We start from the raw sequence: 21,480 nt of genomic DNA, 5'->3' as shown, positions 1-21,480 counted from the left end.
CTAAAATTCATATGCTGTAGTTCTAACCCTCAGTATTCCAAGACGTGACCTTATTTGGAGATAGGATCTTTAAAGAAGGAATCAAGTTAACATGAAGTCATTAGGGTGAGCCCTAATCCACTATGACTGATGTCCTTATAAGAAGAGGAAATTTGGACACTGAGATATGCATAGAGGGAAGACAGTGTGAAGAGACATAGGGGGAGGATGGCTGTCTATAAGCCACAGATAGAAGGCTGGAACAGATCTTTTCTTCACAGCTCTCAGAAGGAATGCACCCTTCTGATACCTTGATTTTGGACTTTTAGCTTCCAGACCTGTGATACAACAGATTTTTGTTAGGTCATCCAGTCTGTGGTACTTTGTTATGGCAGCCCTAGCAAATAACATACAGTTCGATCTAGTTTGAGGTTTTACCATCTCACAAAGGCAAACTCATTGTGTCTCTGCAGAGACACCAGCTCAGATAGCTGGCACCTCTTTTGGGAAGCCTGGGTCCCAAACCACTGGGATTCTTCTCCAAGCTTCTGAGTTGTAATAATGACAACCTCTTCCCTTTGTTCCCCAAGCCCTGTGAACTGCTTCCTGCTGTTGCTACCTCTGTGATAGCTGCGTGTTCTTTTTGCCTTTCCAATTACTTAGTTAACAATTATATATTACCTAGTTAAACATTCTCTATTTAAAATAGACCTGGCTCAGGGGAAGGTTTGCTGCTGGCAGAGCCTTGGGGGCACTACCCTGGCCTGGCAGAGCTATGGAGGTGGGGCCCCAGTGGGTCTGGAAGGCCAGGCATCAAGCCTAAGAGGGTTTTTCTCCAGACTGAAGATCTAATGGCATTTACCTTGCTGGGTTTTGTACTTACTTGAAACCTATCCTTCCTTCCTTCTTTCCTGTTCCTCCCTTTGGAATGAGAATGTCTGTCCTATGCCTGACCCATTGTTGTATTTGGGAAGCACATATAACTTGTCTGGTTTCACAGGGTCACAGCTGGAGAGGAATTTTGCCTTGGGATGAATCACAATTCTAATCTCACTTATAATTGATTTAGATATTTAAATGAGAGTTTGGACTTTAGACTTTAGAGTTGATGCTGGGATGAGTTGAGGCTTTGGGGGTTGTTGGGATGGAATGAATGTATTTGGTATCCAATAAGGACATGTTTGGGAGGGGGGGCCAGAGGCAGAATGCTATGGACTGAATTGTGTCCCCAGAAATTCATATGTTGAAAGCCCTAATCCCCAGTATGGTTCTCACAGAGAGAGTGGCAGAGAGATCTTTCCTGGCACAGCCTTCTGCAGGCTGTATTAGGTAACTTTCCTCTGTTGCTAGAGACGAGAATCAAAGAACTCACAAATTTAGCACAATCGAAACAAAGATGGCAACTCTTAAGCAAACCGAAAGTGATGAATTTTGTTTTCATTTGAATGTTCATTGGACTTAAGCCTACTTGCTGAGAGTTTAATTGTTAAGGAAAATAACTAAACTGCAGAACAAAATAAAATGTTGAAAATATATAAAGATTAGGTCCAAATGGCCCCATAAAATTTAGGGTATCTTATTTTCCCACAGTAGCCTGTATGTTTCATATTCTGTTCAGTTTTCCTCTTCACATGCTGGCCTTATTAGGCTGGGAGCGTCTTGAGGGCAAGACTGGGGGCTATTTAGTCACCTCTGTATCTCTTAGTATCCACTTAGTATCCAGCACTGTGGCTGGGCCATGCTTGACATTTAATGCAAATTAATTAAACTTAAACTTCAATTCTGGAAAAGGGCCTGTTTCAACTCCCCATAGCCAGTGTCTTCTCCAACCTGTTGATGACTCAGATCAGAATCCATAGATAAAGGGACAGGCCGGTGAAAGGGGTATACTTTGTCCAATTTAGACATAGAAATGACTTTCCGTTAAGGTGGGTTATTTTGAGAGGTTCAGACATGATTTACATGTCAGTCAGTCAGTCAGTGGCCAAAATGGTTCTCACGTCTGGAGGGAATTTATGTCTCTGCTTTTCTTTACTGAGATTTTGAAACTTTCGTTACTTAATAATAGTTATCTATTTAGCACTACTGCATGTCAGGTGCAGTGCTGAGGGCTTTACACACTGATCTCTCCTTTAATAACCGCAACAATGCTATGAGATGGTGAAGCCATCTTACAGGTGAAGAATCTGAGGATCTGCAAAGTTAAGCAAATTGTCCAATGCCACACTGGGAAATGCAGTAATGGGGATTAAAATGCACACTAGAGTTTGGACCTTTTCCAGTGGTGTTCTTTGCTGCTCAAGCAGAGCCTCTCACCCCTTAGAATGGGATGATGGATTTCCTGACTCTGTCTCCACACCAGGATCCTTTCTCTAGGCATAAAAACTCAAAATCCCAATTATCCCTCTGAGAAAGTGATGGCTAAATTTTCCAACCCCCAGGTTGAACTGGTTAATACATCTTCCCCTTCTCACATGCCATGCTGGAGGAGGCAGTTTGCAAAGTGGCAATGTGAGGTTTGGAGTGAGCAAGGACCTTTACTTTGTATGCACCCCGCACCAACATCTGTTGTCATCTCTGTACTTGGAAGGGCTGATATGATGACTAATTATGTTATAGATAGACTGCTGGTTATATAGGGCACATTTAATATTTTCTCTTTTCATTTATATATATCCACAGTGCTGAGCAGCAGCATTGTTAACCCAATACGGGGATCGTGTAAAAGTCTTTCCTAAATGGCTTTGGAATGTGTTAAAATATTTCTACATATTTTTATTTAAAATTTTCTTTAAGGTTGATTTATTTTTGAGAGACAGAGAGACAGAGCATGAATAGGGGAGAGGCAGAGAGAGAGGGGACCCAGAACCCGAAGCAGGCTCCAGGCTCCGAGCTGTCAGTACAGAGCCCAACATGGGGCCTGAACTCACAACCCATGAGATCATGACCGGAGCCGAAGTTGGACACTTAACCAACCGAGCCACCCATGCGCCCCAAAGTTTTAAAGAATCATAAAAGATAAGAGCTACTGGATCATATTTACTGTATCAGGTTTCCAGTATGTTAAGGCTAGAAGAACTTAAGTTAATTCAGAAATCTCTGGATAATGTGGATGATATACCCATAGATATACATGAAAGTTTCCCTTGAAATGGAGATGCAGAAAAAGTAGATTTTATTAATTCAATGTTTTTCTTATTTTTCACCTGTCTAAATGTGTATTGAAATTCTGTAGCTTGAAACTTCAAACAGACTTGATCACATTTCTTTACCCTGGGTGAAGTGTTTTAAGGGTGAGAAGGCCACCTGGCTGTTTCAGAATGACATTGATTGGAAGTCCCCGTTCCCCAACTCCTCTGCCCCAAGCTATGCCTTGTCTTATCATCAGCTTATGAGGTTCACACTTTAATTCTAATGGTATACCCAGAGGTAACCATCTCTGCTGGACTTATTTACTCAAGTTGAAGGTTGTTGTAAGACCGAGTCCTTGAGGGAAGCGATGGCATGGGTGTGATGGTGGCATTCCATGCCCTGCCCCAGCAGTATTACTGCTGCCATGCTGCAGCATCCTACGCTTGGAGGGTGAGGAAAAGGGTGTCCTCACAGGCTGATCCTTCAGAGTGATTTTGAGCCTGTTCTTGTCTGCCTCTCAAGCATCATTCTTCTAAGTTGGAGATTTTGTGCTCCCCATACACCCTCCAAACATTTTAAATTTAAAGTATAGAAGAATAGTATGATGAACTCCCATATACTCTTTGCTTTATCTCTCTCTTTCTATAAAATATTTTCTTTTGCTGAACCATTTGAAAGTAAGTGGCAGGTATGATGCTTCACTCTAAAAACCACGTGTATCAGCTGAGTACAAGGACACTGTTCTGCATAGCTATAATGCTATTATTACATGCAAGAAACTTAACCTTAATATAAAATCACTGTGTATAGTTCATGTTTAAATTTTCCTTAGTCCTTAAAACATCCTTTGTAGCTACGTTTTTTGGGCAATGCAATCAAACCTTTAATACCACTTTTGTGCTAAGATGAATTCATACATAATTGGAAATGTCTTAGATTATCTCAAATATCCCAAGACTCAACTTTGATTAATTTTCTATTTCAAACCTAAGTCAATTTTCAATAGTGTTTGATCTAACAATATATTGAAACATGTGACATTTGATGTTAGTACTTTTGGAACTGTGGAATAATGCATGTGCAATATTCTTAATGTGTTAAAACTAGAAAGAAAACTTTTTTTTAGCTGTTTTTGTTGTTCTTGTTGCTTTTTTTTTTTACCATGTTAACCATTTTTAAGTGTAGAATTTAGTAGTGTTAAATATACTCATACTGTTGTGCACCAATGTCCATAACCCTTCTCATCTTGCAAAACTGAAACTCTGTACCCATTGCAGAGTAATGGCCCCTGTGGGAGCAACACTTCTACTTTCTGTCTCTATGACTTTGACTACTCTAGGTACCTCACATAAGTGGAATCATGCAGCATTTATCTTTTTGTGACTGGCTTATTTCATTTAGCATAGTTTCCTCAAAGTTCATCCATGTTACAGCACATGATAGGGATTTCCTTCATTTTTCAGGCAGCATAATGTTCGATCCTATGTAAATACCACATCTTGTCTTTCCATTCATCTGTCCGTGAACTTGGGTTGCTTCCGCTTTTTGACTATTGTGAATAATGCTGCTGGGATTATGAATGTTGTTTTTCTATTTGAATCCAAGATCCAAACAAGAATTATGCATCCAATATTGTGTTAACAAATTCAATTTCTGCTAGAGATTAGCTGGTGTTGACTTATTGCTAGTCACCAGGGACTCAGACTCTATCCAAATGCACATGGATAGCATAGTATCTTATACATGATTGAGCTTGATTTAGCAACCTGATGCTAAATACAGTAACTCATAGTGGGTGTTGGTGAGTGTGAGTGCACCTCACTTCTGGTATTAGCCTTTCACCCCTGGCTTTTCTCCATCCGTACATCCTCCCTCCCTCATTCCGCCTCAAGGAAAATGGTGAGTGAGGAGTGAGGAGGTAGAAACTGTGTGTGCACGATCCAGAGTCTTCCTTTCCTCTTCCTTTGGTTTCTGGCTTTTCTAACGTGGTTTGCAATTCTGGGGATAAGGTGGTGAGAGTGGGGGGCTGGCTCTGTTTCAGTGTTGCCACAACTGGGTAGATAATCTGTTGATTATACAGTTTGTCTCCCCAGCTTAGCTAGTACACAGGTATTTGGCCCACATCTCCTAACTCTTTGTTTTACTTGTCAGTTGATTCATCTCCAGTACGAGGGGCAAAATATTTCTTTTTATTGGACTTCTTAAAATGTCTCAGTTATCAGGGGGACACCTGAATACCAAACTCGACCATCTATCTGCATACTGGACCTCCTTCTGTTGTATAAATCTGATTAGGACAACAAGTTACAGTTTGGAAGATGCCTAGATCTCTGTAGACCCATGTAAAAGAAATACGGTATTGCCAAAGAGTTATTAATGTTAAATTAATTTGACTTTCCTCACTCTAGAGACATTCCTGTTGAGGTTACTAATGCCAGTTATGAGAAGTAGAGAACTCTTGTTTGCTACAAGCACAGGGAAAATTTTACTCTTTTTAAAAACTCTGTTTAAAAAAAATTACTTTTCATTGCTAAAAACATGAGAAATGCAGAAAAGTACAAAGAATAAAACAAAAGATACAAAAGCTTATCATCCAGAAAGAACCACTTTTCATGTTTTAGTACATCAGTTTTATCTCCAATCCACACTTCTCCTTTGAGCTCCAGACTCTGTATCAAACATCTCACTTGATAGCACATCTTGAATGTCCTAGAGTCCACATTCAGCATGACCAAGAATAAACTCATATTCCTCTCACCCAAACCTGTTCCCCTTAGCACATGTTTCCCATATCAGAGTGTTGGTGTCTTCCAGCTGTTCACACTAGAAACCTCAGCCATTCTGAAAGTTCTTTTTCCTTTACATTCCACATCCAATCCTACGTGAAATTCTATTGATTTTAATTTTTCTATATGCCTCAGATTCTTTACTTGTTTATATTCTCAGCACTACTCCCCCATCCATGCTGCCATCATAGGCCACGTGGATTATGATCGATTCCACACTGGTTCTTTTCTCTTCTAGCTGCCTCATGCTGGCCCCTCGTAATTTGTTCTCCATACAGAGACAAATATTTTCAAAGTGAAAATCTGATGATATCTTCCACACCCACCCTCACTTGTTTCCCCAGTCCCTCAGCAGTAAAGACTTCTGACCCTGGCATATAATGCCCTGCATGACCTGGCCCTATTACCTCTCTAGCCCCACCCCACACCATTCTCTGCTCAGCTTTTTTTACTTCAGCTACATGGCCTTTTTTAAGTTCCTTATACTTGCTGTAGTCCCTCATACCACTGGGCTTTGCCCACACTGTAGTCCCTGCTGAGACAGATCTTTATGTAGGTACTGCACAGTCGTCCATCACAGCTCAGTCACCAGAGAAGCCTTCACTGACCTGCCTAACCAGGTCAAATTGTCCCTGATAAAGGTTCTCCACCAAGCACATCTCCATCACAGCATTTAGAATGTGCAATGTGTGTGTGTGTGTGTGTGTGTGTGTGTGTGTGTGTGTTTTGTTTGTTATTTAAGCTTTTATTTACATTCCAGTTAGTTGGGGCACCTGGGTGGCTCAGTCGGTTGAACATCTAACTCTGGATTTCAGCTTAGTTCATGATCTCATGGTTCATGGGATCAAGCCCCGTGTGGGGCTCTATGCTGAAAGTGTGGAGCTTGCTTGGGATTCTCTCTTTCCCTCTCTCTGCCCCTTCTCTGCTCACGCTGTCTCTTTCTCTCAAAATAAACTAAAAAAATAAATAAATTCCAGTTAGTTAACGTACAGTGTAATATTAGTCTCAGAAGTGCAATATAGTGATTCCACACTCCATACGTGTGTGTTTGTTTCTTAATGTAGGTCCTCCCTCACTAGACTGGGAGCTCCTTGAGGGTGGGAAATGTGACAATATTTGCTCACTATGGTATCCTGAACACCTAGAACATACTCATTAAACATTTGAGGAATAAGCAAATGCCTTTCCTTCTGGTCTTCTATATACACTCATATTTGCAAAAATGGAAACATAGTCTATCTACTGTTTTTCCCCCTGCTTAGCAATAAGTGAACATTTGAGGACTATTCTTTGACAAAACCCACTCCTTGGAATTTTTGCTGTTTCCAGTTTATTCTGTGATTCTTCATTTGGAAAGTCTACTTTAGAGTTGGATATGGATAAAGGATCTGAAATAGTACTGGCCACAGCTATGACATCTGATCCTCTTTCAAGGCCCATCTCTGCACCTGGAGACATCTCTGGTCTGTGGAGAAAGATAGGACAGTTGTTAATGTGGGATCAGAGAGATGAGCTTTACAGCACTGCTCTGCTTCTGTTCCACTGAAGTCCTTTTGGATGTAAGGAACAGTTTCAATAAAGTTACTTCAAGAAAAGTGCGATCTAGGCAGAAATCTCTCTAAAACCCAAGAGCAGAGCCCTAACTAGGGCTGGAGGGTAGTTTCAGGATCAGAGTGGCCTCAAGGCTTCAGCAACAGGAGCCTATGACTTTCTAGCTAGTTTCAGAGTGACCTGTCTCAGCTTCTCTCTTCATGTTGGCTTCAGTCTTCTCTTCGTACCTTCCAGGTCTTTCTGCTCTCTCTGCTTACTTACCTTCTGCATCTCTTCTGCTTTTCAGAAGTTGGCTTGAAAATGGCTTTAGTTTGGTTCTGACTCTATCATCTGGTATTTCTTTATGCTTCCTTTTACCTCCTATTTATTCTCTCAAATGGCAAACTCTGTGTTTCTTATTTCAAATTAGAGAGAGTGTCTCTAATTGTCCTGTTGGATTTTTTTGAGCCAGCTCTTTGTGTTCCTAAACTAATCTCTATATACACTCTCTATGTATACCTTTGGATGGGTGCACCCACTCTAGTCCAAATAGCAAAGGGGAGTAGCAGAGTCACGTAGTACCCTAAATGGCTTCCTGGGCAACATCGGTCTGGGCTAGGAATTTTCCATTAAATTATGGCCTGGCCAAATCAGATGCTATAACTTGACTTCCCTAATACAGCCGGTGTAACTTGGGACAAAGTGCCCAACTTCAGTTTGGAGTCTTGGTTTCCTCAGGTTTAAAAAGGAGAAAATAATCTATTTTATCAAGGCATCAGGATAAAAGGAAATAAGATAACACAAAGCATACAGAGCACTTAGTCCAGTAACATCTTAACAAACGATGCTTTCTATAGTAATAGTGTCATCTATAGTGTATTAATATACAGTTGACCCTTGAACAACACAGATTTGAACTGCGTGGGTGCACTTATATGCAGATTTTTTACAGTACAGTGCTGTAAATGTATTTTCTCTCTATGATTTTCTTTATAACCTTTCCTTTTTTCTAGCTTGCCTTATTGTAAGAATACAGTGTATAATACATACATATAATATGAAAAATGTGTTAATTAACTATGTTTTTTTTTTTTACTTTATTTATTTATTTTGAGAGAGGGAGAGGGAAACAGAGAGAGAGAGAATGAGAGCATGAGCAGGGGAGGGGCAGAGAGAGGGAGAGAATTCCAAGCAGCTCCGCATTGGGAGCAGAGTCCGATGCTGGGCTCAGACCCACAAACCATGAGATCATGACCTGACCCACAACCAAGAGTCAGACGCTTAACTGACCGAGCCACCCATGCACTCCTCAATGATTTATATTATTGGTAAGGCTTTTGGTCAACAGTAGGCTACTTAGTTAAGTTTTTGGTGGTAGTCAAAGTTATATGTAGATTTTCAACTGCACAGAGTTTGGTGTTCCTGATCCCCATGTTGTTTAAGGGTCAACTGTATTTGTAATTAACATATATTAATATATTACATATATTAATATAATTGAAATAATATATTTTAAAATTGCCTCTGATTAGACTGGGTTACTTCTGGGAAGAATTTCCCAATGGATAAATTCTTCTATGAATTGTTGTGACTCTGGGTAGAACAACATTTCTGATGCACAGGGTGGAGTAATGGGAATGTTTATTTCCCTGGGGAGATGGTGGTCTATGGGCCTCTCTACACTGATTATATGGAAATTAGCCAAGATAACATGGGGACAATAGATAGCCTGTAGGTACTAACAAAGGTCATTGTACTGAAAGAGTTTTTGGTCTGAAGCCAGAAGCCAGATTTAGACTGAAATACACATACTTTCTTTTATATAGAAAGGTTTAAAAAATGTTTTTTTACATTTATTTATTTAAAAAAATTTTTTTTAACGTTTATTTATTTTTGAGACAGAGAGAGACACAGCACGAACAGGGGAGGGTCAGAGAGAGAGGGAGACACCAAATCTGAAACAGGCTCCAGGCTCTGAGCTGTCAGCACAGAGCCCGACACGGGGCTCGAACTCAGGGACCGTGAGATCATGACCTGAGCCGAAGTCGGACATGTAACTGACTGAGCCACCCAGGCACCCCTTACGTTTATTTATTTTTGATAGACAGAGAGAGACAGAGCACAAGTGGGGGAGGGGCAGAGAGAGAGGGAGACACAGAATCCGAAGCAGGCTCCAGGCTCCCAGCTGTCAGCATAGAGCCCGATGCGGGGCTCACACTCACAAACCGTGAGATCGTGACCTGAGCCGAAGTCAGATGCTTAACCAACTGAGCCACCCAGGCGCCCCTATATAGAAAGTTTTGAATAATAATAACTAATGCTTACATAGGGCTTCATATATGTCAGACAGTGTTTTAAAAGAATCACATATATTCATTCATTTCCCCTTTTTCACAACACCTGGAGGTGGACACTATTGCTACCACCAATGTACAGATAAAGATATTGAGACATTGACCTGTTCTTAAAATCCTTTCAATAAACTGACCTTACTTTAACCTTATGCCTATCTCTAGTTCTTTGTCTTCTGGGTACCACGTTTGGTATTGCTATTCCTTCAGGGCTGGAGTCTTGCCTCACTCCTCCAGCTTATTTCCAGGGCTAATATTCTTCCATAAACTTCAAACCTGAGGGCTGCTGCCAGAGCCCTTAATACCCCCCACCGCCTTTTTTAAAACAGTCCAGAGTTTTATTTATTTATTTATTAATACACCTTATTACGCCATGAATTCATAAGGAATGGGTCCTAGAAGTTCAGGTTCCTTTGTGTTGATTTTTACAAAGTATGCTTCTCTGGTTGGAGCAGGCTGGCATTTTGGCTTGTTGGGGCTCCGGGAAGGTTGTACTAAGATGTGCTACAGAGGCATATTGATTATTCTGACTTGAAGTTACTTAAGAAACAGCCAGTGTGAGAGGAACACTCTAACCTTCTTTTGTCTCCAGAAAGCAGGAAATAAATCTATCATGTGGAAGGTAACTTCCCTGTACCCAGAGGTATAGAGACATCTGTACAGTCAGAGATTGGAAATTGAGGGCCAAGAAGGCTATGTAAGCAAACTCTGTTTAGATTCTCCACTAATTAATAACCAAACCTAAGTTTGTCTCATCAATTCATCAGAAATGTATTTCTTTGTCTAAAAAGTATAAAAGCTACCTGCCTTGGTTACTTCTTATATCTGTGGGATCTCCATACATATGAATTAAATCTGTTTTCCCCCCCCGTTTATCTGTCTTGTGCCAATTTAATTATTACACAAGCCAAAAGAACCAAGCAGGCTAGGGATAAAATTTTCCTCCTCCCCGACAAGTTGAACCCAAGTACTTTTCTTTTTGGTTTTCTTCTTTCTCCGATCATACCCCTTCACACATTTCAGGAAGCTATCTTGGCTCTTAGAATGCTTAATTTGCTCAATGTATACATTAATTCTCTTGGCAAGAATCTTGCCCTTAACTTGTTTGTTTATATCAATGCCAGAAGTATGCTGGGTAATACTGTAGACTCCTCCAGTTTTGCCATGGGAACATTTGTGGGGCATTCCTTTTTGAGCAGTGCTATTCCCTTAATGTCTACGACATTGCCCTTCTTCTATATTCAGATGTATGTGGCCAAAGGAACAAGTCCACGTTTTCTAAAAAGCTTGGAGAACACATAGTGGGTGCCTCTTTCCTTTTCTGTTAGTCATTTTGGTGAATTATTGGAATATGGTGGTTTGGGGAAAGAAAGAAAGGAAGAAAGAAAGAAAAAGAAAGAAAGAAAGAAAGAAAGAAAGAAAGAAAGAAAGAACCTCTTAATATCTTGAGCAAATTTGGCCAAGAGGCAAACTGGGACAAAAAACCATAATGGGGCAATGAGTGAGAGGTACATGAAGATAAATGGTTCAAAAATAAGTATCTTTTGGGAAATTCTCTTTTTGAGAAAACTGGAATTGCCATGAGGGCAGGTAGAGAAGCTAGAAGGTACCAAGTTGGGCTGTAGATGTTTCCATAGTGAGTGCTTGGAGGTGAGGCCCACATTGGAGTCTGTGGAGGAAGGGTGGTATGGTGGTTAGTGTGTGGGTCAGACAGAAGAACATCCTGATATTGCTCTGTTTCTGTCTAAGCAAGCCCATTTGGTTGTAAGGAGCAGAGAGGCTCAATCAAGCTACCTTGAAAAAGGAGGATTTAGGGATATAGAAATTCAGAATTTCTCTGAAATTTGATAATTAGAGTCTTAACTGGAGCTGGAGAGTGGTCCAGATTCAAGGTCACCTCAGGACCTTGAATAGTCTAAAGGGGAAGGTGGTATATGTTTAATAACTGGATTTTAAACAAACAAACAAACAAACAAACAACCTCTGGTTTATAACACTTGCCAATTTCTATGATGTAAATACTCTCATTGTGGCCAATTTCAACCAACATAGTATCGCTTAACCTGAAGTTGGGAATAAATAGACACAACTGTCTCTAGTTAGTTAAAGTCTATTCCAGCACACCAAATGTTAACTTTAGTTTTTTTCCTGAACTTTCCAAGTTTTCAAGAAGGTGATTTATTATTGTTTTATAATCAGAAAAAAGTAACAAAAAATATTAAAAAATAAATATAAATATATGGGATGTGGGCTGGCATATTAAGGACAAACTTCTCCAATTTTGCCATTTGTTGAGGGTCAGTCTTCACTTTTGCTGTTGGCCCCTGGGACCACCTTAGGGCTTGCAGCAGGTTTGGTTGGACTCAAGCTGCCTTCAAGAAGTCACTTCCAAATTTTGACTCCCTATTTTGTGGACATTGTTGCAGAAAGAGGTTACTCAGAACCACCTGGTGGGGTCTCAGGAACCCCTGGTCTTCCTTAAGTTCAGGTCTGCAAAGGACATTCCAGAGTGATGCTCAGGGACCTGGCAAGGTGGCTCTGAATAGAGTTTGGGAAAACTATAACCAAAATATGGCAAGTCTTTCATTGTGTTGACTAAAACATACAAATTTAGACCATGGAAAGTGTTTGCTGTATGTGGTATTTGTAACAGAAAATGAAGCCTTGACACAGATCTTTTGAAAATAATCACCTCCAGATTTAAATTATGAAACAGTTGGCTCTGGGCTTGGCCCTGTACTCAGATTTTGGTTTCTGGGCGCCCCACTTAGATCAGCCTTATGTTCCTTCTCGTGCAACCTTCCAACTTCCCGTTTCTGACTCCTGCAGCCCCCCAGCTCATTATTCTCTTATGAAAGCATTTATCTTTTGTTACTATTATGCTGGGACCAGGTTGTCAAGAGGAGTTGGCTTGAGGGGCCCAGGGCTAGGCCTTTGATGGGCAGGGGCTAGGGGCCTTGGGCAGCCTTGAATCAGGCAGGGAGGAGAGAGACCAAGCCATAGCATCTGCAGGATGGGAGTGGCAGAGACTGGGGTGCACCACCCATAGGCTGGGGATGCACACGTGAACCTGACCTGAAGTAGAAGCTGTAGGTTGTCTGTCCTCTGGAACCAGAAGGAGATCACAGAACAGAAGGTAAAGCTACTCTTATTTGAGGCATAGGTGGACGTTCCAGTCACCTCCCACTTACAAGCACAAACATACAAAGTCTTGATTGTGCTCCTTGAGCCTGAGGTGGATAAAGCACTGGCTCAGGAGCTGCAAGTCCTGAATTCTTGCCCCATTTCAGCTAATTACTAGCTGACGTTGCGTGAGTCACATAATCATCTGGGTTTATTTCATGATCTGTTGTTTGAAGCAGTTGTAGACCAGCCGGGGATGACGCTAAGGATTTGAGAATTCTTCACATTGGACCCCAAGTGGCCTGCCTGTAACTCTTTTCTGTTGGGTCTTTCTTGATTCACTGGAGTCATCCTCTACTTTCTTCCACCTGATGGCCTTCCAAATCCTGTATCAGAGCCCTTCTTTTTCCCTTTGTTAAATACCTACAGAGCCTCTGACAGATTCACATATAACAATGGTTCTCAAGGAATAGACCTGGGACCAGGACCAGCAGCAGCAGCACCACTTGTGGCTTGTTAGAAATGCAAATTCTCAGACACCACCCTTGATCCACCTAATTAGAAAGTCTGGCGTTGGGGCCCAGGTAATGCTGATGCATGCTCCAGTTTCACATTGCTGCCAGAGGGCATGGCTCACTGGCTTGCTCTCTTACTATTGTACCCCATTCTCCAACCCCAACCCCCTCACACACCTTGTCTTCTAGTTCTACCTAATGGTTTGTAGTTCTCCAAATACTCCTTGTCCTTTTATACCTCTGAGTGTGTTCATTCTTCCTTTCCCCTCCCCTTTTTCTCTCCTCACAAATTCTTCTTGTCCTCCTGGGTCAGCGCACACATTACCTCAGCCATGCAGGAACTCCTCTTAAGAGAGCCACTGGCCACCAAGGCAGAGCTCTTGTTCCAGTTTTTGATTGTTCTTTCATCCAACCACGAAATCTGTCTATCCGCCCCATATTACTTGACTGAATCATATGTAACTGGGCTTGTGCCAGACTCTGGGATGTAGAACGACTTGACTTGTGTGCTCACAGCTTACTGGGGGAGACAGACCGTGAGCCAGACTAATGACAATACAGTGCTTTAGTGCATCTGCAGAAGCATGAACACACACGCAAGGCTTGCAATAAATGTAGGTGTGTTGGGGAAGCTTTAGGAAGACAAGAGAGACATTTATCTTGAAGGATAAATAGGCATTTTGCAGGCAGCAAGGAAAGTATGAAGTCCAGGTCCCCCTTGGTAGCATTTAGACCCTGAAGCAAATATTTCTTTGTTCACTCTGCTGCTCATCCTGGAGAAATCAAGTGAAAATGAACTCATGTTAAATGTGTATGTGTGTATATATTTCAGTTTTTTCTTCTGACAGGAAATATGAGGTCTCTGAATCAGAGAAAAGATCATTTATTACTCACAGATCATCTTCTTACCAATTCCCTGCATCCCTGTCTCTTTAGATAATGTGCAGTGGGGTTGCACCACAGGAGATGAGCACTGAAACTGGAAGACTCAGCTTATATGGATAGCACAGGTGGCATGTGAGGCCATTTCCTCCTCCTCCTCCTCCTGAGAGAGAAACCTTTATTCTGGAATGTAAACAAATCCTCTCTGGGGAGGGGGCGAGCAGTCTCTACTTTTCCTTTTCTACGTTGGAATATATATAAGTGAGTGGCTTCAGATACTACACTTGATCTTAGCCAAAAGGCCCGAGAAGTGATAAGCAAATGGCTTCAGGAGGAAATAAGTCCCTAAAGCTCCCAGGGGCAATACACCATCTCTAACTTCTGAGGCATGTTTTTTATTGAATCTTCCTTCAGCCTGGTATACCAGTGCTCTTTGCTCAGAAAAGGAAAAAAGGGGTCTTCCCCTTCTCTGGGATACAACAGCAGAAGCAGTGGGTTGTTGGCAGTGGTGATGTTCAAGGAAGTGTGGCTCTGAAAATATGGCAGGCAGAGGCCCAGAGCACTGCAGGCGTAGCTTGTGATGCTTTGGTGCCATTGCAGTTGTGACTATTTCCTAAAAAGGTAAACACGGTCTCAACTGACTTTGTGAAGTCTTTCTGTCAGTGATGAGTTAGGTGCTTGAGCGTTGATTGAGGTGCAGCAGCAGACAGCAGGAGATAGAGCTGACTGGACATTGGTGGGGTTGGTGGAGAGAGACTCTCAGGTCAGGGGACTGGAAGGTGGGGTCCTCTAACTTTGATCAAAGCCACAGTTACACTGAAGTGTTTCTGGGAAAGCCTCTGTTGGAGATTATGATTCTACTGGGTCATTGGGGAACAGTGGAAGGTGAAAACGTTGGGCTTTAGAATCAGCCAGACCTGAGTTCAAATCTCAGTTCTGTCATTCAGTAGCTATGTGTCTTAATTTGTCTTCACCACAAAGTAGATATTAGACAAGGACCGGCTACAGGTAGTTTATTTGAGAAGCACAGTGACAGGGTGGGGAAGTGAGAGGATGAATGGGTTACTACTATGAGCAACTAGAGCTCAGTGCTCTGAGAGTCTTGTGATAGACAGGGTAGAATGCACTTCAGTAGTGTCCCATGAAGAGACAAGGAAGCTAGCGTTTTTATCTACCAACCTCTGGCTTTCAGTTGCAGGTCAGTCTGGGGGGCACCTCTGGTGAGCCCATATGCTCTTGTAGCTGGAAAACTCTCTCAGGCAGAGTGATGCTATTGGTGTGCTTCTGGGAACTTTATGTGGGTGACCTCCAGGATGTACTGAGGGGCTATGGACAAGATACTAATTATGTGATCTTACCTGTCTCCATGTCTCCAAAATGGAGTTCATAAAACTTAACTACACTGGATTGGTGGGAAGATTAAGCGCAACAGAGTTCGTAAAATGCCTCTCATAGTTCTTGAAGCATAGTCGATACTCTATAAATGAGAGCTTTAGTAGCATTAAGTTAACATGACAGAACAGTGGCTTTTCCTTTGTAGCTGACTTAACACTTGTTTCTATCACGATAAGTTGTGTTAGAGAAGAAAGTTGACTGGGGTCAGAAGGGGCAATCTGTGGTTTTAGGAATAGAGATTTCCATTGAGTGAAGCTACCCATTTGTATGGAGACAGAATCTATTCCTTATAAGCATTATAAAGCCAACTAACTAGCCTAATAAGATATAATTAGATTGTTTTCCCAGTATTAAAGCTTTTGCAAGTGGCTTGTACATTTTGTGGCTATAAAGAATATCTATAAAGAATATTTGTCGGTTAATGCTAAATCTCAGAGCATATCCAGGTTGACATGGATGCCAAACTGGTTGTGTTTTTTACGTTTGCACTAAATCTAATTGTAGGTATTACCACACCTATAGTACAAGTCTGTGAATACATCCCTACTAGGAAAATGTGGGGTTGGGGAAAAGGTAACAGTTATCTGCTTATGTCAAGGGAATGGGGTGGGTGGACTTGGAAGGTATGTGAAAAATAATAAGGGAGCTTGGTGAACAGGATCCATCATGAATGGAGAATTGAATTTTATTCTTATTTCGTTTTATTTGAGGGGGAGTTGGAATGGAGCTGAATATGGCCAGTGTTGTTCATACTTTGAGAGGTTCTGGGGGACAAGATGCCATGAGAGAGATTGGGTCATGTGTTGTCCTCAGCTCTACCAGAGGTGGCGGTTGGAGTCATTTGGGTGAAAGCGCTGAGTTCCTCCTAGTTGAGGCCTGCAGGAAGAGTCAAGGTGTGTTCGTCCCTGTGATGGGCACAGGAGGTCAACTATGTACCAGCCCCTCCCTCTCCTCTGTGCTAACAGACCCTGATTTTGTTTGGCTATCAGGTATCTACTCCTTGATCTTGGGGAAAGTGGACTGGAGCCAGCAGATGAATCATGTTTGGTGCAAGCCAATCATGTTATTCCATTCGTATTTCCTAGAGTTTGATCTCTGGTAGTCTAGTGACCCAGGAGAAGCCTAATGGGGATTTTAGGAAATATTTTCTTTGTGGTAAAAAGAAAGAGATGAAGGAGAAGAGGACTTCCCTTCTTCCTGCTTTTGGACTGGTTAGTATTGTGGCAGCTATTATGTGATCATAAGGGGACATCTCCGTCACACTGAGAATGTGACAGAGTGGGAAAATGGGAAAATTCTGTGTCATTGATGACATCACTGAGCTTCTGGATTAACCTGAGACTGAGTACATTTGCCTACTTATAGTGTGAGACTTCTATTGTTTAAACCACTTAAAATTTTTTTCTAATGCTTATTTATTTTTGAGAGAGAGACACAGAGAGCAGGGGAGGTACAGAGAGAGAGGGAGACGAAGGGTCCGAAGTGGGCTCTGCGCTGACAGCAGAGGGCCTGATGTGGGGCTCGAACTCACGAACTGTGAGATCATGACCTGAGTTGAAGTTGACCCTTAACCAACTGAGCCACCCAGGCACCCCTGTTTAAACCACTTTTGATGGACTATTCTGTTGTTGAAGCCAAAGCATCTTGATTGACAGAGCTCTGGATAAAGCACAAGTCTGGTGGGAGGGGAGATATGAAAGACCCTGACCTTAGGAATAAGTATCTATGGAAGAGAGGAAGAGCTGAGGCAGAACTGGGACCCGTGGAGGAGGCTCAGTCACCACTGACCAGGGAAGAGAATGGATTGGGACTCCCTGTTGATCACGAGGACAGCCAGTGTTCCCCACTGCTAGAAAGTACAGTCAGACCAACACACTAGTGTTGTCTGTACGTGAAAGCAGGAGCCAGACAGCAGAGGCCACTTTGGTTAGGTATTGTGGACTGGTGCAACCATGGCAAGCAAGCCCTACCATTCCTTCTGTGGGAGATGCGGGGGTCAGGGCCAACATGATATTACAGCTCTGGGTAACCTGATGGTGGTGGAGGAAACAGGGGCTTTGAAGCCAAACAGATCTGGGTCCTGCCACTCACTTGGGCAGAACTTCAGTTTCCTTCTCTGTAAAATGAGGACAATCATATCTGCCCCACTGGGTTCTTATAAAGGTTAGAATACATTAGAGTGAATTAACTTCTCTAGTCTATAATATAGTGGGAGTTTATTAAAAGATGATTATTATCACTTAATAGAGACCTGCAGAGGTAATGAAGATGCTTCATGGTGTACCACTAGATGCATGGCCACTAGATGCTGAGTGAGATTAGGCCAATTTGAGACTTGCTAGGGTAATCTGGTGTTGACCTACTCTGATAAGTCTTCTAAGAGAGAAGACCCTGGGGATGGAGTTTCTGGAGATCATTTGTTCTCTGTCCACACAGACATATCTGAAACAATAGACTTTCTTGGTAGGGGGGAACATTAATATTTGCAATGACATTGTTTTCCCCTGAGCAGGGAGGAAGACAAAGACAGAACATGTGCAATGCTGATATAAACAAGAATGCCAGCGATAAGTGGGTTTTCCAAAGTTCCCAAGGGACTGCATGGGGGCTTATCATGGGGTCCCACACTCCTGAGAAGAGGGAGGGGGAAGAATGTAGAATGTTCCCTGCACATCCTATCATTGACAACTTGCATTATAAAAGCACCAGAGGTATGAATGTAATAACCAGAATCAGAAGCTTCCTGCTCACGGATATGAGGGGGAGATGGACCAAAATAGCCTCACAGCACTAATAGCAGACTCTGGGAAGCCACCCCTTCTCCTCTGGAGCCCCTTTATACACACCTCTTCTAAGTAATTTCCAACCTTTTGTTGACTCACAAAAAGAAGAAGAATAGAAGTTACTGGCGTTTGTAGTAACAGGATGAGAAAGTACGAGACTTCCTGTTGTGTGTGTGACAGCTGGTGATAAGTGGAGGGCTCTGCACAGGAAATCCGCTCAACTTCTGCAATGTGACCTGCCTGAAACTTGGGCGCTCCGTCAGTCTGGATGTTGATGGCAGGACAGGGGGGCGCCTGGACCATGGGCGACGTGGTAGAGAAGAGTTTGGAAGGGCCGCTGGCACCTTCTACGGATGAGGCCTCCCAGAAAAGAGGAGACCTGGTAGAAATCTTAAATGGGGATAAGGTAAAATTCGATGACACGGGACTCTCCTTAATTCTGCAGAATGGCCTGGACACCCTCCGCGTGGAAAATGCTCTGACAGATGTCATCTTGTGTGTGGACATTCAGGAATTCTCCTGCCACCGCGTGGTGCTTGCCGCGGCCAGCAACTATTTCAGGTCAGCATGCCTAGGATTGCAGTCAGATTGGGTGCAGGTTGTAAGGACAATCGATATTGATGTGATAACCCAATCTAACTAGTTGACTGTTGTTGCATGTACGTTTTGTGTATCTATTTAGGTTCATGTGTCTATTCCAGATACAAGAAAGGAAGCTGTTAAGCCTTAGATTTTAGATTTGTTTAAGGCATATTAAAAGAGAGATTGGTGTCATTTGGAAGCAATGTTTATATTTATGGTGAATCTTCTGTATATGTATCATTGTTTCAGAGGATGGAAAATTACTGAAGTCATGGGGATTTTTTTCCCCCTTGGTCTGACTAGTGTGTTGGAAACATGATGTTGTCTTTGTTCACCAATGTTGTGGCCCCTCTTTTGGAGTTATCAAATGACTTGCTGAAAATTAGGGGCATCTGGTTGTGCAGAGGGTGGATTGGAAAAGAACGTAGTAACAAAGGTGCTTTAGCAGGGAGAGGCTCCCAAATATAACACACTCTGAGACCTGGGTTCCATCCCTCTCTTCCCTTCCTGACAGTGAGACTTGAGGCAAGTCACTTCATGCTCTGAGTTTCTGTTTTGTTATCTATACATTGGGGATAATGATGATTACCTCTCTGGATTGTTGTGATAATTAAATATGAGAGGGAAAGGGTCTTACACAGTGCCTAGGGTATAGTGGATACTCAGTATGTCTTTGTTGAAAATCTTCACCTCATTCTGTTTGGTTCAGCTTAGAACCATTTATTGTTTACCATGAGCAAATGCCTGGGATAGGAATGTGGGAAAATCAGGAACACAGTGAGTAGGGCTGGATCCAGAGATCTCCAGACCAATGTAGACATGGTGGGAAACAGTCCCAAAGAGAAATGGGGATGAAGAAGGTATCTAGGGAACTTGAAAAAGAAATACATTTAGAATTTCTTTTTTTTTAAGCTAATTTATTTATTTATTAATATTCATTTGTTGTTGAGAGAGAGAGAGACAGAGTACAAGTGGGGGAGAGACAGAAAGAGAGAGGGACACAGAATCCAAAGGCTCCAGGCTCCAAGCTGTCAGCACAGAACCCGACATGGGGCTTGAACCCACGAACTGAGAGATCATGACCTGAGCCAAAGTTGGTTGCTCAACAGACTGAGCCACCCAGGCGCCTCTAGAATTCCTTTTAATGAGATTCTTCTTAACTCTTGGTTCTGAGGAAATTAAAAACTATTTATCTATGTAAACATCATGAAAAGTATTTTATCTTTTTACTTTTTCTGAGATGCTTAGAGGGAAATTTTTACTTGGAATTCAAAGAGCAGTGTCAATGGATTGTTGTGGGATTGATTAGGTCCCCTATGTAAACAAGGCAAGGGACACCTGGGTTTATGGGAAGTAGCGCCAGCCATGTGCCAGACAGACATAGTATCTGATTTTATTTTTGCAGCACTGCGGTGAGGTGGCTGATGTCCCCTTTTACAGATGAGGAAATGGAAATCCAACATTACAAATGTAATCATTGCTGGAGTAGGGATTGGGCACGTTCTAGAAATCCTTGTTTTTACTGCAATAAAAATTGCCACTAAATTTGGGGCTCCATTCCAGAGGAAGTATATAACAGGTAACATGTAGGTACAGCCATAAAGTTGGGATGACAAAGATAAACATTTCTCACCCCACCGGTATTGGTTGTATCTTTCACATTGATCAACAACCACTTTCAGAAGTGAATGAAAGTCAACTTAGCTCAATGTACTTAGTACCCATTTTTAGATTTATTGATTCTCTTTTGAATCACTGGAAAATGGCAGTCATACAAATGTACGCCTGATTAGCAATTTAGTTAGTGGCTCAGCCTGCCTATGGAACAGGACCGCTGGCTGTATGCTCTCAAGCACATCATTGATTCCTCTGGTCCTTGGGTTTCTCATTCTAAATGGAAGGTGTTTAGGCCCAGGTCCTTCCCACCCTGCTGATGTAGGATACTTAGGGAAAGTGTGTACCAGCCCTCAAAGGTGGTGGTGGCCATGAGATGCTGGAGGCACCCACACAGTGTGCATGTGTGCCTATGGTTGAAGACTCTCTTCCAAAACTGCCTGGTCACGTAGGGAAATTCCTTCTTTTCTTCAGAGCAGCAACTTTTGATTCTTATCTTGGTATTTCCAGGATGACTTTCCTCCTATAATGAACACAGTCTTGGAGACAGAATTCTTTTTTCCGGTATTGCTATTAACTGCTATTAATAATAACTTCTGTTGTTGAGCACTTAGTGAGAGCAAAGCTCTGTGCCACCTGTGTCCCATACACCATCCCACGGCAGCCCTGCGGGGTAGGGAATTTTATGCCCACTTACAGATGAGGAATGAAAGCCTGGAGTGTCTCGGTGAATAAAGTGACCGAGTGGGATTTGGACTTAGGACTGACATGAAGTCTGACATTGCCTCACCACCCGTTTTGCTTAGTT

General features: G+C 42.2%; 1 protein-coding gene across 12 annotated transcripts in view; it reads left to right on the top strand.

Annotated features, from left to right (window-relative positions):
• Window positions 1–21,480, top strand: part of KLHL6 (kelch like family member 6) — a 156,251-nt gene that overhangs the window by 32,870 nt on the left and 101,901 nt on the right. For 9 of the 12 annotated variants that reach the window (XR_007155668.1, XR_007155666.1, XR_007155672.1 and 6 more), the window contains exon 1: window positions 18,713–19,037. The exons of 2 other annotated variants lie outside the window; for them this stretch is intronic. Coding sequence is in view for 2 of the 10 variants with exons in the window: in XM_047875479.1 (XP_047731435.1) it covers window positions 18,745–19,037 (293 nt within the window). In the remaining 8 variants the exon portion in view is untranslated. Of the gene's footprint in view, window positions 1–18,712; window positions 19,038–21,480 lie in introns of those variants that run through there. One more of the 12 variants, XM_047875482.1, reaches the window with a different exon arrangement.

Source organism: Prionailurus viverrinus, chromosome C2 (genome assembly GCF_022837055.1).
Source record: "Prionailurus viverrinus isolate Anna chromosome C2, UM_Priviv_1.0, whole genome shotgun sequence".
Taxonomy (NCBI): domain Eukaryota; kingdom Metazoa; phylum Chordata; class Mammalia; order Carnivora; family Felidae; genus Prionailurus; species Prionailurus viverrinus.
This window is presented reverse-complemented; position numbering and strand designations above follow the sequence as displayed.